The sequence below is a fragment of the Gopherus evgoodei genome, chromosome 17, assembly GCF_007399415.2.
Source record: "Gopherus evgoodei ecotype Sinaloan lineage chromosome 17, rGopEvg1_v1.p, whole genome shotgun sequence".
Lineage (NCBI taxonomy): Eukaryota > Metazoa > Chordata > Testudines > Testudinidae > Gopherus > Gopherus evgoodei.
This window is the reverse complement of record NC_044338.1, coordinates 6,928,312-6,947,283: the sequence shown is the minus strand read 5'-3', so window position 1 is coordinate 6,947,283 and position 18,972 is coordinate 6,928,312. Positions and strand designations below refer to the sequence as shown.

Below are 18,972 nucleotides of genomic sequence, written 5' to 3'. Positions count from 1 at the left end.
CAGATCACAAAGCCCAGGGTGGGGAGCTGGGCTTGGCCCTGTGGGACAACCACCACTGCTGAAGGGTGTGCATGAAAGGTGGGCTCACTCTCCAGTCCAGGGGGGTGGAGCATGATGCAGACTTGGTGGGTGAGGCGCTGGGTCCAGCAGCTGCAGTGAGGACGGTTCCACAGAGATTGGCAGTGATGCCTGGGATCTCTCCGGCCCACGTGATACAAGCGTGGACCATGTGAAAGATTTCTGGGGGGCACCTCGGATTGAAAGTAGGACCTCTTGCACAGTATCATTAGTCTGTTTTACTTGAGCTAAAGGACTAAGTTCCCTAGCTGACGGCTGTAGCAAACTCACCCACTTATTCAAACCAGACTCTAGAGAGAGTCAAAGACCCATAAAGAAGCAATGTATGAACGCTTAAACGTGTTTCTTGGCACATTAATATGAGGTGTCATGACAATTTTTTCACCTGATTCTCTTGTTTTCGCATGGCATACCAAGATGGCCCATTCCACATGAAGGAAATGGGTACTTCACGCTCGCTGAAGTGCATTCTTTTATTAATCATATGAATGAAGTAATCAGATCAACACTTGAACCTGAAAGCAAACTGATATACATCATTTATTTCAAACTGTACCGCTAACATGAAAAATCTTAACTTCAGCAGTTCTGTTTTTCTTTTTGGTGTGGCAACCAGCTTTAATAAAGAAATAGAAGGCAGAAGATTTTTTGTAACAGGTAAAGGAAACTTATTACTATCTCGAGTGAAATTTCTGTAAACAAAAAGATTATTTCTCTTTCTTATTCTTATTTAAAATCCTTGGTGAAAAAAGGCCACACTGAAAATCCTGACAGTATTCCAGAAATAAACTGCTTTTATTTGTACCCAGGGAAAAACATTAGTCAACACTGCCACCCTGTGGTTTTGAGCTCCATTGCACTTACGCTTCCCATTTAAAAGAACAAGGACAAGTCAAATTATTAAATTTTGTGAAAAAGATTTTAAGAAAACTTGAACTGATAGAAAACTTTGCACAATTTTGTTAAAATTCCATTTATTCTAAAACAAAGATTTTCAGCATGAACACTTCCCAACTTTCGGGTCAACTCAAACATCACAATATTGTGCTAACTTTTATGTTCTCATGAAGCTAATTGACACAAAAATACTAAATCTATTTTTATTGTCCAAAGCTGCAAGAAATGCAAAAAGATGACAGAAAATTAGATTTTTAATATTTTCACTTTAATAGGCTAAGATATTATTTGCAAGATAGGTATGGAAATTTACTTTTTAAAAATATGGTTAACGTAACACGTTCAGAAAATAAAAGGAACACTGTCAAATTAAAATAATCCAAAGTAATTAAAAGCAATAGTTAAAAATAAACATAGAGAAATTTTTTAAGCTCATTTTAACGGGTGCATTAACAATACTGCAAAGAATTTATAAATATACCTAGTCATTCCATTCAATCCTTTGGGTCCAAAAACATATAGAAACTCTTTGAAAAAGAAAAGTATTGAAACTTCAGAGTAGAAAAAATAAACTTGCATTAAAAATTAACTTTGACACAAAGAAATTATGACACTTGGGCTGCATCCACAGTATTTAATCTGTCTGAATAATATAGTTACAGATAAACGGGTTCACTCCATATACAATTACTGATACTTTTTTTATACAGCTCATATTCCAATACATCAACACTTTTATTTACAGGGTATTTATGTACATTAATATCTTTCTAAAGTCAGTGCATTGTCAATAAGTTTTATACAATAATTTACAAAGTGAATGTAGTTAACTTAATAAATTTCCTGCTAATTCGTGAATTAATTTAATTAAAAAAAAATTACAACAAATGTAACAAACACAAGATCAAACAACATTAGTAGATTGTGCTACCTGCTTAAATAAAATCTGTTGAAGTAAATAATTTGAAAATCTTTCAATTTTCATGGAGTTTGGCTAGGGAGATATAGACAAATGTGATCACAAAATCCCAAAATGAAAAATTCCAAAATTCATAACATTTGCTTTTCTTCAACATTTGCTTTAGACCACTCTAAAGGTTAAAAGAACACACAGAATTGGGATCGGCATCTTAGGTCAAAGACAATACTTATTTTGAAACTGATCAATCCTTACAGAAGTACAACTTTCATTTAAGATTGTGGGGGCTTTGCCTGAGTAAAGACAACATGATCAACTTTATATAGTTTCTTAAATGGATAAAAACAGCCCCTTTCTGAAAAGTAGATACTTACCAGTTGATTTGGCATTGTTGTAGAACACACTGAAAGGGGGTTGAATATTAACTAATTTTACAGATCTAGAATGTAAATGTAAATTTCATCAGTAATTATGCTAAGTCTAAAGAGGGATGCTTAAGGAAATGAATGATAAAATAACTAACTTGCTGAGGCTTAGTTGAAGAAAAGGTTGAAAAAAGTGAAAAACATTTACCTCGATTCAGATATGCTAACAATTTAACCTGGCTAAAGTACTAAAAGAAATGCCTATTCATAAATAACATTTTTTCCAGTCTTGAACAAGCCCCAATCCTGCATTCCTTGCTCAAGCCAAAGCCCCACTGAATTAAAAGGAGGTTTTGGATGGGCAAGGAAAGCAGAATCTAGCTGGTGAGTAATAAAATGAATGCCAAGTAGTAGCAAATTTGCTGACTAATGCTGTTAAAAAGTGGGTTTTTTTCAAAAACCCTGCAAATTAATGCCTAGCCTGTTACAATAAGAAAATTTGAAAATGCAAACCAATTAAAAAACCAAATCCAGTTTAAATTAAGAAATGAACAAAAATCCTTCTTACCTCTTAACATAACTATCTGACATGTTTTAAAAGACATAGTAGAGAATAGTGACATCCATTCACTCCAGGGCCCTTACAGCAACAAAAATAAACAATGCTTCTGAATTGTAATTGTATGAATTTTTTTAAAAGTGCAAAATTTAAAAGCAACACTAGTAATGAAACATAACATCTTTCCTTCCATGAGTTGGGAGCACTTTGTGCAAAGTGCACATTCAGACACAATGCATATAGCCACAAATATTCCCTCCAGCCTGAACAGTCTCTCTTTTTTTTTTTCTGGAGACTTTTCAATGTCAGAAAGATAGGATTCCTCAGGCCAGATAGCCATTTCTGAAACTTGCTGATTTGCACAAACAACATGTGGAGAAAACAAATTATAATAAACCATTCAAGTGCAGAAATCAATCTGCTCTCAAATAATGATTTGGTCGTGCTCCCAACATATTGAAAGCAACAATACACATAAATAGTGGCAAAAATGGAAACATTCCATAACCATTCTGCAACCTTTGTGCACTTTTCATTTCTTGCTTTCCTTGCCAATAAAATGGGATGAAACTTCAGGAAAAAGGAGGTAGCAATATCATGTTGTCAACAGACAACACTACAATTTTTTTCCATCATCTTGAATCTAAGGAGAACCTTAGGATTGTTAGAATAACTGGTAAACTCTACACTACTCTGTTTAGCTCTTATTTGGACTATTTCATTTAGCTCTTATTTGGTCCTCGTTGGCTTTCATCAAACCATTTTATTTAAAGGCCAATGGCAGTTTTAATCTGATGTCTAACATCAGAATTGTTTAGAGTATGTAGTGAGATATTAGAACAAAAACAATGTTTATGTTAAGTGCTAGCTAATTAGATGTTTCTTTTTGTGCTTTCTGACCACAGGATACGACAAATGACATTTAGCTCGTTCACTTCAATAACACTGTAGCCAAATGTAAGTTTCATCCTGAATGCTCTCAAACGGTCCATGGAAGACCACTTGTTTACTGTAAAACACAGTACTTTTTATAATCAGACTCAAAATCTTCATCCATGCTGCTTGTGTCTGCCATCTTTTTGCCATCTATCTTTGGCAGAAACTGTGCATAGTCTACTCCCTGCTGCTCGTAGAAAAGAATGTAGGCAGAGTCGGTGTCAATTTCATCAGGATGTAATTCCTGTAAAGCAGGACAAACATTTATTAAAACTTGCAGTTGTACCATTGTGCTACCATCAGTGAATTTAAATACATGCATTTACTGTAGAAACAATCATTTTAAATGGACAGTTAGAAGAGTCACATTTTCTCAATCTATCTTATTTTATTAATTAGGCTAAATTATTTACCTGAAAATGAGTTCACTTTTATAATAATAAATGCAACTACTTAGAAAATATTTAAACCACAATTATCTAGTAGCTTCAATTCAAAATGTCTAGTACAAATGACAATTTATTTTGTCTAGATTGTTATTGGGCGACTTTTCCATTTTGGCTCAAAATCATCAAATATGTTTCCTTACTCTGTTAGCAGCACATATTCAAATTTTAATATTAAAAGTTTTCCAAGTACAATTTCAGGGCATCATTTCAATGTTCATATGTTACTAATTTTCAAGCTATTCATATTTCTAAACAGTTCACATAACGTTGGGTTTCAGCCCCACAAAACTAATCTTTCATGTAAATGAAATATTTACCTTACAACTGCTGTCATTGTAACAGTACCACTTGTTATTTGGGTTTTTGGCATAAGTGACATAATGACCTCCTCCCATAATTCCTGAATGGCACTAAAAAAAGATTTGTTTTGTATTAAAAATATATCATTCATTGAGATTGAAACCAATCTGCCTTCTGTCACTGAGTCACAATGGTTCAAGACATCCCTTGAAATCAACCGATCCTAAAATGCTCATCTACTGAATGATTCCATGTTTTAGGCTCTGGTTGGTCAAAGCTCTTTCCTCAGGTGTCAATGGAATCTAGAGCGGTTTCTAGCTACAATCTAAGTAGGACAAACCAATTGCATTATTCAAGGTGATAAAAGGTACGTAATGGATGATCTTCTGGCAGTTCCAGCTCAATCTGGCCAAACTCAATTAAATTTCTCCCTCACACCCTTTTCCTGCATTCATCTTTCTCCATTAGAAAACCTTAGATTCCACCATTTCCCCCATCACTTTTATCCTTGAAAGCATCTAATTCCTTCCCATATCCATGTATTACCAATTCGTTATCTTCTACAATATCAAGTAAGTTGGATTCTTAATTTGTCACCAAAGCTAAACAAAACCCCCACACTTTTCACATCCTGTCCCTTGCTTTATTGCAACCACTCTTCTTTGGCCTCCTAGGTGCCTACATCTCTCTGCTTCAGCATGTTTAAAACACTGCTGCAAAGACTATTTTCCTTGCCTGTTGCTCTCACCATATCACTTCCACTTCCCTAACAGTCAGGTTAGATATAAGGATACATTTAACAATATGAAAAAATATGAAATAGAATGTACTTAAGGAAGGAGCTGAGTCCCCATTATTAAAAATCTTCAGAAAACGTTAGAAACGTTCCCAGTGGAATCAGAGCAAAGAAAGGACAAAGGAAGTGGGAATAGGTAACCTGAAAAGTCTCTTCCAATCCTAACTTCTTATGGACTGTGCTGTATTTCATATATTTTTGAATATCTGAGTTTGGCAAAGCTCACATGCTCAGGGTCTAACTCAGGGGTCGGCAACCTTTCAGAAGTGGTGTGCCGAGTCTTCATTTATTCACTCTAATTAAAGGTTTTGTGTGCCACTAATACATTTTAACCTTTTTAGAAGGTCTCTTTCTATAAGTCTATAACATATAACTAAACTATTGGTGTATGTAAAGTAAATAAGGTTTTTAAAATGTTTAAGAAGCTTCATTTAAAATTAAATTAAAATGCAGAGCCTCCCAGACTGGTGGCCAGGACCGTGTCAATGAGAGTGTCCTGAAAATCAGCTCACATGCCGCTTTCAGCACGTGTGCCATAGGTTGCCTACCCCAGGTCTAACTCATCACTATATGTGGGGGGAATCGGAAATAATTTTCTCCCAGGCCACATTGGCAGTGACTTTGTTTTTCTCTGTAGCGTGGAATAAAGGTTGCTTGCCAGGATTTTCTGGATATCTCACAATCAGTTCCCTGCCATTGCAGGGGCTTCAGACATTGATGCACCTATTCTCTGCTTGTGGCACACAATTTCAATTGTTGGGTGTAGTGTGAAGATGTTGGTGGCCCTGTAATACATCAGGTCAGACCTGATGATCTGGTGGTCCCCCTTTGGTGATCCCCCTCTGGCTTTAAACTCTATGACTGATTGAAATATTCAAGCAGAAAAGCGCTGTGCAGAGATTAATTTTTCAGTTATATTCAGCTTTATGGTAAACTGAATTTACTGAGGATAACTCCACTTAATTCACCTTTTTGTTATTCTTCTCAATGACAACTGTTTCCTTCATGCATATTGCACATGAAATTCTAAACTTTAAAAAAAATTGCAGTTTATGCATATTTTACTAATAGAAAATGTCAACTTACCGAAATTGCATATAGATTGTAAATAGGGTTAAAACAGACTTCTCTTTGGTCATCTGTAATATCCTCCTCATTGTGGTTATCAATCACACCATTGATACTGCCATTACTATATGCATTCTGCTCACAAATGTATCCATTGGCTAAAGTAATCTCATCCTGAAAAATGAATAATTCACTTTGGCTACCACCCAAAACGTGTCCTTTGCTAATGGCATCTCCTTGGTCAGAAGTAAGTTTCTGGTCCTGGTCAGTACCATTCTCCTTACGTGCATCCAAATTTTCTTTGCTATTTGATAGTTTGTTTTTACCTATCTGTGGTAGCCGCAGCCGCCCTTTACCTTTTCCTAAAGTCCTGGGGCTGCTATTTGGGCTACTGTTTTTACTTGAAGGACAGCTGGTTCCACTTTTCCTCCCTGGTGATGGAGATGCTGTAAAAGAAAGAAGTTAAAACCTTCTAAGTAAGCAAGCTGAAAGCCTAGATTTTCCAATACAAGATCTCTTCCAATAACCAGAGACACTAACGAACTAAACTTTTGGGATGGATAACTTTTTCTTTTTAGTGACCAATTCATACTTTATAGTTAGAACTCAGATTGAGACTATTAATTTTACATGGATTAGCTGGCAGATCTTGCTTACTTACTCCCCCACCCCCCAAATCTACAATGGCACATATAGCAGTTTAAAACTTCAAGCCACGGAAAATTTGAAATGCCAATATATACCAACACTGAACAACTCAACTTCTTATTAATGACTGCTGTAATAGGCTTACAATGGAAAACTGAGGCAGAAATCAATGTTTCAGAATAAATTTAAATTCTGAATCAATAAAACTCAAATAATTTTTCTTTTACAATGAGTACACATTTCAATTGGCTTGTATTTTATAAGTTCCAGAGTAAAGATGATTTTGAAGAAGAACTACTATACTTCTTGCTATAGGTCAATAATCACTAATTTCTACACTGCAATTTATAGAGAGAGACTATTTATTCCCTACCTTTGATATTATTCAAGATGCTACTAGTGTTAAATGAGGATGGACTCCTGTTCAGCACATCCCCTTCACCTGATGTATAAGTATTTTGGAGATCTGTTTTTTTAGGCTCCCCTTGCAGAATCTGTGGCTCAGAAAGGTCATCAACCTGGGGAGTTAGTTGCTTTCGATGACAATGACTTGGATCCCTTTGTACCAGAAAGGCACTTGGGTCAAAATTTTCACGAGGAAATTTAACAATTTTCTGAGATTTTATCCAGCGACCATTTACAAACTGAAATCGTTTCAGGTGAATTATCTAGGGTGAAACACATTAAAGAAAACAAGGTGATGGTTATATCACAATGACCTAATCAAGTAATTTAAATGTTTGTTTTATCCTTTCCAGAGATATACATATTATAAGATTAGAACACAAATCAATTTGAATTGTACAATGTGTGTGATATCTGGGTCTACAGAGGCAACATCTACCAACCAACAGTAGGTAGGAGATAAAGCTTTAGTAAATAAACAAACAGTAAAGCATACTTTGTGTTCTTTGGAAAACTTATAAATTTAAAGGAAGCAAATGTAGATGTTGCATAATTTAAAGAAGAGAACAAGGCTGTGTTCTATAAAGGTAACAGAACCAATGGCACTGCAATAAATGCAATGAACATTTCAATCCTTTGCTGCAGCAGAACAACACATTTAAGCAGGAGTTACAGCATCTTCCATTTACATTACAGAAAAATGATAACATGTGTAGCAAGTTCACGTTGGGTCACCTACGATAGCCATGATTCAGTTGAGACAAAAGGGAACACAGGTAGATCTAAACCTTCCTTATTCTGTGAAAGTAGGAAGATGTACCCAGCAATCCGAACTCTTGTGATGAGTGTACATTTTTACTGTTGCCCAAAAGAAAAAGAAAATGACTGAAAGTTGTACCAAAATAGGGGGAAGCCTCCAAAGGTCCAGTTTTTTAGTGGCCAGGCAATGAGTCTTGCACTTGGAACAGTAATACATCTCATCTTCTCCCAGCTCCTCCTCACTGGTAAAAGCTCTTAGACAGCTATCCAGATTGATGGGCTCCGCCTGAGCCCGGCGGCTTTGTTCAACACTTTCGTGCTCTTCTACAATCTAAAGAGGTTACCAGATAAGATAAACTTTGTATCTTGGCAACGTTCCTAATACCTTCAGAGTTATGAACACCAGAGTTACGAACTGCCCAGTCAACCACACACCTCATTTCGAACCCAAAGTACATAATCAGGTAGCAACAGAGATGTAAAAAAAGCAAATACAGTACAGTACTGTGTTAAACAAACTACAAAAAGGGAAAGCAGCATTTTTCTTCTGCATAGTAAAGTTTCAAAGCTGTATGAAGTTAACATTCAGTTGTAAATTTTTGAAACAACCACCATAATGTGTTGTTCAGTTACAAACATTTCAGAGTTACGAACAGCCTCCATTCCCAAGATGCTTGTAACTTTGAGGTTTTACTGTACCTCAAAAACATATCAAGTATGTCAGATTCATGTACAGGGTTCTTGGAAGTACCTTGCAAACTTATTGGGGAGTAACTTATTTAACTTATTTGCAAGGAACTTCAAACACAATTTTATGTGATAAAGTCACATGTCTGCCACCTTAATGTGAAGCTCAGGAACATAAATCTTTCAGGGGCTTAGGTATGACTGCAATACAGAGGATAGCAAGTTTCTCCACTTCAGATCATTAAAGGTGTCAGATGAAGGGAGGGAGTGGCTAAAAAAGTCAAGTTTTTTTTTTTATAAAAACGAAATAAGCAGGGCCTGGGGCTTTACTGTTTTCAAATAGTTTATTTTACATAGAATTTCTTCAAGCAGTGACTTTTTTTTTTTTAAAAAAGCCCATGCTTTGGTAACCATTGTGAAATTTAGACAAGTTATTTATTTTAACTAATTCCATGTCTCCTCTTTAAGATTATTAGGTAGAGAGATGTTACTATAGAATTTTTCAAAGACCGTCCTATTTTTGTCTGATTCCTCCGTTTCTATTGTGAGGGAAGGAAATAAATATAAGGAGCATATAGTGCCTTTCATCAGAGGATCTGAAAAAATCCTTTACAAATGTTAATTAAGCCTCAGACACTCACATAAGATACAACAAGTATTACGCGTTCAGTCTACATATAGGCAAATTGAGGCACATTGAGGTCCATGGCAATTGGATGGTAGCCATCAGAAACACAGGACAACCTTAGGAAATACAGTTATTTTATTGTAGTATGTACTTAATGGCTTTTCCCATCTTTTCTGTTAATATGCTATTCATTTTCCCTCTCAAAGTAATGAGATGTGCAAATAGCTCCAAGGGTCCATTATTTAGATGCAATTCTTTTTAGTCTATCCTGTAGAATTTACTCATACTTGAAGCTAAGCTTATTAGCTACCTTCTAACCACCACTTGGGTTACTTCCCAGAGATTCTCTCTAGAGACAATTTATCTTTACAATTCAATTTAAAGTACTATATTATTGTTTCCTATGCTATGTTCACTCATACTGCATCCTTTAAAGTGGGCATGGTCTCCTGTTGAACTACACATGTTATTGGAGACTCAGACTGACATCCACTGGACCATGGTTGGACCATTGCATGATGCCTACAGAGGCATTAACTGCTCCTTGTAATAGTGGCTGACAGTAAAACAACCAGTCTACACATGTGTGTAGGGATCAAGGGTAAGGAAGTCAGTCTTTGCCAGCAGAGTTTAACTCTCCATATGTCTGGCAGATACCCTTTAAGTCTTGAGGTGTGTAGTTGAACTTCCATCTTTCCCTAAGTTACCATCTTTATTCATCAATACAGGAGTATTGTTATGCAGTTAAAATCTCCTCCCAATTTAGTCTCACTTGGCCTAAACCTCACATTCTGGAAATAATCTGCAAAAAGTTTTGGCCTGACCTTGGTTTTTCGTGTAGATTCTGCCAATCGTAACTTCTTTACACAGCTTGGAGCCTCTAAGTACCAGATTTCTGCCTTCCTTATTTTTGACCTGGTCATCCACCTGTAAAGCTATGGTTTTTTAAAAAAATTATTGCCACCCCTTGTTTCTTAGCATAGTAGGCACGGGAGACAATTCCTACGGGCACTGCTGTGACATGTTCCACTCAAAGCTGCACCACGGGTGCATCCCATGAGTAGGAATGTATAGCGATCACTCAAAGAAGGGTCTGTTTTCAAAAGATTACAACCAAAAAGTTATATTTTTAATTTATTTAGGATTAAAATTTCAAAAATTGTCAGCCACGTTCTATTTGTAAAATGTTTATTTAAACTATGCACAGCCAGGTAACACATTCTTTTAATGTACAAACTGAGCATGACATCTTGGGTTTTGGGGTTTTTTTTTGCTTATGAAGCTACCCATGAGGGCACAAGTTACACAATTTACAAACAAATCACAATCTCAAAATCACTTACATGTATTCTCTTTAGTCACGTAAGTAGTCCCAATAAACTAATGAGGCTACTCACGTGCATTAGGCTCAGCTTGTGCCCAAGTGCTTTCAAGTTTGGAGCCTCTCTTTTTTGTGGGTGTTGTCCTATATTTAGTGCATATATGGAGACTAAATCACATGTCATTGTATTGGGATGCACTGGGAATGTGCACCTTTTGTAGTTGTCAAAAGCTTCATCACTAAGTAAAAGGCCGATGGATATACCAATGTCACACAAATTGCCCTTTACAGACAACCTTTGAGTTAGTTCTTCCCATTATTGATTTTGTATTCATTATTTCAGCAGAGGATGAAACACAAAAGCAATAATGCAAGTGCCTAAATACTGGGAATATGTTTCTAGTGATGAGAGCACACAACCACAAAAGTGATGTTAAAATGGGATACATTTCAGAGCTAATAAAATACAAGTAAATATTACAACCTAATGATGAGCTGCTGGGTCTATTTTGTAAATGATTTTACCCGTTCCTGTGATGTCTGGTAGCGGAGATGAAGGGCAGTAGGATCCCAGTCTACAGCGATGTAAGCATTTCCAATATAAGCCCTGTCTTCTGCACACTCGATTTTACAACCACGGCAAAATCTAAATAAATAAAAAAAACCCTTAGCCTCAATGGTGACAGATGAATTATCCAATAACTTAGATCCCTGTTAACCAGAAGGATACTTTGTTCTCCTTCTTTTCCCTGTTCTTAGATCATGGCCATGACTGTGGTGTTTGAGATTGTCTTCAGTGCCAGAAAAGTGTGTTTTTACAGTAGGATGACCGAGGTACATTAGTGATCATTCTGTAACATCCTAGTGGAGACAGGGCACCAGGTAGATTGGCAAACTCAACACACAGCTGACCTTGCCTAGCTACCCAGCAGTTAAAAAAATCACAGTGCCTTGTCTCCACTAGGATGTTACAGCGGGATAGCTAATGCACACACTCTTTTTGTAATCAAGACAAACCTGAATGCTTTCCAACAGTGCATTATGCAGCATGATTAGCATCTGTCATGTGCGGCTCTCTTCCCCTTTCCAAATTTTGCGTAGACTTTTACGTGTGTGTGATGCAGGGTGGATTATAAGTTAAGGCAAGGTTTTCCTCTTCTATGACAGTTTGTAACATAAGTAGGCTTATTTTTTGTTTCTCTTCAGTCATTTTTTCCTGAGTATAACGTCTACAGGCCCTTGTGAAGACTAGTCATCCACAGGTAGGATTTCAAGGTAGGCCAAAGACTGCCCAGTATAGAGTCAACATGATTAGTTTCAGGTTCACTAAGGGCCCATCTGCATTACATATATAACCACACACTAGCTTGGTTGTCTCCTACAGTAAGAGATGTACCTGATCTAATATATATGATTTAATTGCTTGTGAGGACAACAACATTTCAGGGTGTAAGATGGTTATACAGTGATATAGTCCAGCTTTAGGTGAATAGTTATACTGGTACTATGAATAGGCCCTAAGGTATAGTTGAGTGTTAACCCTTAAAGAACAGTTGGTAATTTTCAAGTGTTTCACATCATAGGGACAAGTCAATTTCTGAAGGCTTTCGGGGACTTGAGGGTGTTCTAGACTAAGAGGAAAGGTTTCTGGCTACTGAGAAATAGGTTAAGACTCTTCTCTACAGCAGCTCATACATGCCTTTCCCCAAGATGAGCCACCTACTGTCACTGTCAATTCCTACTCAGGCTAGGAGGCAATGATTTACATTGGGAAGGGCAGGCTTGAAATAGAAAGACATTTTCTCCATGCAGAGCGGCAGAGAGAAAGCAACCTGGTGACAAGTAATAAGGGCTTTTGGGTGGTCATAGACTTGTTCTTTTTTGGGGTTGGGTATTGACTTGTCCTGAGGAATGTAATGGGTTAAAATATATTTGAAAACTTGGTGCTGGTCTCCTACGTTGAAGCTTGTGTGTCAGAATAGTTTTCGGCTCTGTAAGTCATAAAAGCAATTCTGCAGTGAAAGCCTGCCACTTGGGGGTTTTGGTTAAATTAAATTCCAAATTCTCATTGTTTGATATTACCTCTTGAAGTCCTGAAATCTATCAAAAATCCATTACCATAAATTAGATTTCTGATTAAGTTATCCCCTGGCTCAATCCTAGAAAGAGCAATTCACCTGTACCATGGACACCAAGCACAAGAATTTCCATCTTTCTGAACCACCCTAAGGGTAAATGGATACTGGTACCCCATGCTGTCGTCGCTGAAACAGAACAGAATACAACAAGAAACATAAGTATTGATCAAATTCCTTACCATACACCACACACTATTCACCCTATGTTTGATTTTTTGCTTGGAAGAACGTTTAATACAGTAAGCAAGCATGATGATGCATGAGAACATCGCTTAAGGGAGACAATTCCAACCCGTTGAGAGCTGCTTAACAAAACAAGATGCCTCCCTGTGTCATCTAAATTCCAAATACACACACTGTAATGTTTGCTTTGTAACTCTGCTCAGCAGGACAGTCACATTAAGCTGCAACATATTTTTGAGGGAGAAGTCCAAAGAATAGCAGGCATAATTACAATACAAAATCAATCAATCACACAATCATACTACAAGCCTCATTTTATCACAAGGTAAAATAAAGCTATTGGACCATTTCCTGACAAGGACAGTAAAACTGCAGAGATGGAAATTCATAATTACTTTTAAAGATCCTGCTGAGGTAACAGATCTCACATAAGACTCTATAGCAGTAGAATTCTCTCCGCATATGCTAGCAGATACATTGAGCCAATTAAGTAATAGTCCAGATTATCAGAGGTTCACAGGAATACATGAAATTGGAAAATGGTCACTCATCTCATCTGAAACATCTTTAACATAGCAAATTAAATGTTTTAATGTAAGAGACTTGTTTAGCAGTCATAATGCAGCAAGAAAGCACCCTGATGTGAGCAAAGGGATATAGAAGAAGATGTGCCAGCGGCCAGATCTACACACACAGTTGCACAGATACAACTAAAAGTAGGTGTGTGTGTGAGAGAGAGAGAGAGAGAGAGAGAGAACAGGAACTATTTAATTAAATCCACACAAAACCCTTCATGGATATATTTAATTCCATTTAAACCAGACTTATATCTGTTAGTCCTGTATACTTGTCTCTTTTCTCTTTCAAGTCTCATTCCTCTTTGTATACATTTAATAATTTGCCACAAAGCCAAACCTTCATCCCATTCAAGTCAAAAGCTAAATTCCCACTAACTTCACCAGGAGTAGGATTGCCATTGACAGAGTATCCATTTACGGCCCTAGCTAACATAGAAACAGACTCACTTGTTTAAATTAACTCAGCTATAAATTAATCCACCGCACAAGCTACTTATGCAATTAATTACATTCCAAACCATCTAAAATCACTGCCACACAGAGAAAGAACAGTATCAGTATCTAATTCTTAAAATACATCAACTGTGCTCAGAGTAAAAAAAATGATTTATTTTCCTGCACCAAGCGGCATAATGAATTATCAATTATGAATCAAAAATATGCAATATGTAAGAATAACTTAAATTGAAACCTAAAAGCATAAGATAGATAACTATATTAAAGGACATCGTTATTTAATTTGTAATCCATAAAGATGACATGGCTACAAAAATAACTCACCAGATGAAATCCACAGGCAACAATGCATTTGAGCTAAAAATATATGCAACAGTTTCTAAAATAGTTGACATTTAGAGTTTAATTGGGCATTAAGACCACATCTTCATCTTATGGAAAGTCTCATGTCAGCAATTAAATTGACAAAGCAAGGCTAAGCACTAATACTTCTGAATCCTTATAAGGAGGTCTGTATCATAGTAAAGAGTAATCCCAAGCCACAGGTTAGCACATCCAACTCACCAGTCTTGTGCATGGTTGCTAGCTTCCTGGGGAGGGAGAGGGCTGGCAAGCCGGGAAACCTGAATCCATACTGCATCATACAAGTCTTTTTTCCGAGTATGAACAGTACATGGAACAATTAATGGCATTCCAAAGAGACTGGGACGATTCTTCTGAGATGAAAGGAAATATAGTTCTGTCCGCATCTGTATTTACAAATTAAAGGAATGAACGTAATGTATTTTTGTGTGCGCATTAACTGATATTATGACCATTAGAAAGCTGACTCTTTCCACCCGTCATTCACTTCAGTATTTTCCTGTGCTCTGTTTGATCTTGAAAGAGACTAATAATTCTACAATAAAATCACTGCGCTTCTCTGAATCATGCTAGTAAGTCAGCATTAAAAACTGGTGTTTTTTTTTAAGTTGAGTTACGGTCTTGAAGTTCTGTCATTGTCTTTTTATTTATTATAGCAAATGTTATATAGACTGCAATTCCTACGCTGTATCAGCATTTCCATCATAAACCTATATTAAACTAAACTTCTATTTAATATTACTTATGTCTTTCCCTTCCCCACCAACTGCTAACATTTAAAAACGTAAAGCGTCATCTCTACATATAAGTCATCCGTCCCCTAGCATAAACCCTGCCCAGTGTTTATCCCTTGAAAAAAAAAGATGGTATTGTGACTAGAAATCACAACAGGAAGTCAGATTGGGCTCTGTGGACTTTGTGTGATCTTGGACAAGTCACTTAACATTTGTGCCTTATTCTCCCTATCTATAAGAATGGGAACAATACATCCTGTGTAACAGATGTTGAGGCTTAATACATTTGTGTTTATAAAATATATTGAGACCCCTGAATAAAACAAACTAGTATTAGCCAGCTGACCCCCACCACTAATATAATGCCTAGAAATAGAAAGCTCTAAACATTAACTTTTGATGGAGTTTCTGCAAGCAATTTGCTCTGCCTTATGCGCTGCATAACTAGTTTGGATCTGCTAAAGAACATTACACCAGTTCCCTAAAAGATCTCCTACCAACACTTACATGAGGGCTATGGTGGCAGTTTTGGACAATGGTTAAAAAAAGCCCCACACAAATATACTATGAAAACAGAAGTTATGCAGCCTTCTAGCCCACAAACCACGGGCTGTAAATGTTAACTGCTTCTAATGCCTGAAGGCTGAGAAAGTATACAGAGTGCAGAGTTATCTGAGGCACTCAGTTAACCAGCCCTGACATTTACAGTTTAACTTGGCTACAGATGCATTTACAAAGAGCAGTTGACACTAACAGAATGACCTGCAAATGTACCATGTGCCTTAACTCTATACTTGTTCTTTAAAGGAGGTGATGCTGCTCCAGGTAAAGGGAAAGAAAAGAGTTTCAAGTAGCTTCTCAAATCAGATTTCTTCTGATCAGAGTGGACCCCTGAAAGCAAGATAGATTGGACTACAATGAACGGTCAAAAATGCGTCTTAGCACTAAGGAAATATGCTAAGAGTCACTGAGGAAAGTAAAACACCTACATTAGACATTGTGGCTAAACTTTCAAAGGAAAGCATAACACGTGCTCCTACAACTTCACATGTATGTCTACATAACAGGTGATTGTGCAAATAAATAAGCAGTTGTGTTCTCTTCTTAGGGCTGCAAATATACTTTCATTCATAACAGCTCCATCCAAAAAAATCACTGCCTTTTACAAGTAGCCTACACCACACACTGTAACTAGTGCAGAATATACTAACCATTTTTCTGTGGACTGCAATGATGTAGCCTATAAATGGACTATCAGAAAGCAAGGACATATGACCATTCATCATCCCATTGGCAAAGTTATTCTCTGTTCCACACGGCACTATAGTATTTGGCATTCCATTAGGAATTAGTGTTGGTCTGGGGAAATCCCCATTCATCATTATGTTGAGCATTCCATTAGCTGATGGCCCAGTGGAGAGATCTGAATTTAAGTACAAACACATGGTTACTGAATTATGATACTTGCACTATTAATATTTATGAACTATGATTCAGCTGCTTTGGCTACAAATCAATCTGCTCAAACTTGCTTGTTAAATGCTATCTTGTATAGCAGGGACCCACATCATTTACTTAATGCCAGGAATCTACACACCATAGTATACATGGACTACAGATAAACATTCACATCTTTCCCTTAATACCACTTCAAAAACTATTAAGTCCTTGAGAAGCAGATGTAGCCAGTTCCAGTCTCAATATACATCCCACTGTTAGCAATGTCTACTGCTAAAAACAGGAGAATGAATCAGATTCTGTTCCCAGCTCTGTCAAAGATTCACTAGGTGACCTTCAGCAAATCATTTCTCTGTGCCTCTGTTATGCTCTTTTTAAAATAGGTAAATTTAAGATTATGATATGTTGTGAAGTTTAATCAAGGTTTATAAAGAGTGTACTAAAGTCCTTGGATAAAACACACGGTACAGATATTGTCGTCCCAGTATTGATGTCAAATCTAATTACAAATACACAATTAACAACAGCAACCAGAACTGGTCACAGTGGGTTTTTTTTTTAAAAACATTTCCTATTCTATCCAATTAAGTGTATGAAATATTCTTCCCCTCCTCCAAACCATGCTTTTTCTTTAGCTTTGTCTCTTTCCCCATTTGAAAGTTGGATTTTTCCTGTGTCTCGCCATCTATATCTGATCAATATGCTTGGGTTAATTTAAACGAACAGGAAAATGAATAATTTTGTTTTACCTGTTTGCACAGGACTAGAAGCTGATGTAGGGGATCCTGGGACCGGTATCTCAAACGCACATAAAAACCCACTCACTGATAACCGAACTTTCTGGTTGTCTTGAGGAAAGTTCTGTAGAGAAAAACAGAATACAAGGAATAATAGTATAATATAATACAATTTAGTATTTTCCACTGTGATCCTGCATATTTTATTTGCTGAAAATGTTAATAAAAATTGTCGCTTCAGCTTTTCATCTAGTCTGTGCCTCTTCCATCCTTTGCTGCAGAAAAGGAGAACCAGCACCATGGGAATTGCCAGGTCTCCACAAACCACCAGCAAGTGCTTTGTGGACTACTGACGGTCCATTGACCAGCCAGAGCCCCTGCTGTCCACAAACATAAAATAGTTTTGAAAAACATTTTGTGATGGCAGACTTGGCTTTAAAGTATATAAATTTTATTTAGAATTCATAGGTTATTTCTCATCAGGCTTCAGCCCTAAAATATTTGGTAGTGTTTAAACACATTATGTCACTGCTTGCCTTTGAGTTAGGCCTGGTCAAAATGCGAAAGTTGTATCATTTTACCTAAAAATGTGATTTTTAAATAATTTTAGTTTAACTGGTGTAAATAACTTGGGCCTACTCTGGTTTAAGAGTGGTTTATTTGGAATCAGCTTAGACCAATTCTAATTTAACCCTGGTTTAAACCAAGATAAGAGCATTCACATGGACTCACACCATTTAAACTAAATTGATTTAAAAATCACATCTTTAGTTAAACTAAAGTGTTCTACAGTGTTCATTAGACAAGAACTACAGTGTTCATGTAGACAAGATCTTATGTTGAAGAGATATGAAGGAATTTTAGTATGTTGATGTTCAGGTTTCAGTATTTATTCTAAGTACTGAAAGGATGCTGGTATCAATGAAAGCATGTTACCTTTATGTTAGAGCTATGTACTTCTGCAAGAAGAATCTGTTCTGGTTTTAGCCCACAAAGTTCACTTAGCTGCTTTTTTAAACCTGTATACTTCTCATCCATGTTCAGTCTGAGCCCATATCGAACAGGGGTAGTACCATCTAATTTAATTACTTTAAGAGAAAGAAACACACTTTAGTCAGCAAAATGGCAGTGTTTGTGTGAGAATAATACAGGTCACATTTCTCATTTAGTAAAAAGCTATTGTCGCTTCCATTTTAAGACCTGATCTTTTCATCGACCACCAGACACTTTTCTAGTGTTTCAAAGACAAAAGAAGGTCTTAATACTAGACAAGAGAACCTTCACTACCTGCTTAAGTGTGGGAGCAGCAGTTAAGAGTGTTTTTTTTTTAAAACAAACACTATGTCTTTATTTTCATGTGTCAAGATCCAAGCATGAAAAATGATTTTTCTTCAGTAAAAAGTATGAAGATCCTGGTACAGTTCTGTACTGGGCAGACTATCTCAAAGATTATCTGTATAATCAAATTGCTACTGACCTGAAAGCCATCTAGGCGGCCTCAAATTCTGAA

General features: G+C 36.6%; 1 protein-coding gene across 5 annotated transcripts in view; it reads right to left on the bottom strand.

Annotated features, from left to right (window-relative positions):
• Window positions 1–1,594: 1,594 nt before the first annotated feature.
• The window catches only part of USP32 (ubiquitin specific peptidase 32), a 143,022-nt gene continuing 125,644 nt past the window's right edge, over window positions 1,595–18,972 (bottom strand). For 4 of the 5 annotated variants that reach the window (XM_030536246.1, XM_030536248.1, XM_030536250.1 and 1 more), the window contains 11 exons: window positions 18,399–18,550; window positions 17,475–17,586; window positions 16,479–16,690; window positions 14,735–14,919; window positions 12,993–13,079; window positions 11,341–11,461; window positions 8,319–8,510; window positions 7,389–7,683; window positions 6,386–6,813; window positions 4,521–4,613; window positions 1,595–3,998 (listed from right to left, as the gene is read on the bottom strand). In XM_030536246.1, coding sequence (XP_030392106.1) covers window positions 3,825–3,998; window positions 4,521–4,613; window positions 6,386–6,813; window positions 7,389–7,683; window positions 8,319–8,510; window positions 11,341–11,461; window positions 12,993–13,079; window positions 14,735–14,919; window positions 16,479–16,690; window positions 17,475–17,586; window positions 18,399–18,550 — 2,051 coding nt within the window. In that variant the 3' untranslated portion in view covers window positions 1,595–3,824. The remainder of the gene's footprint in view (window positions 3,999–4,520; window positions 4,614–6,385; window positions 6,814–7,388; window positions 7,684–8,318; window positions 8,511–11,340; window positions 11,462–12,992; window positions 13,080–14,734; window positions 14,920–16,478; window positions 16,691–17,474; window positions 17,587–18,398; window positions 18,551–18,972) is intronic. The other variant, XM_030536249.1, reaches the window with a different exon arrangement.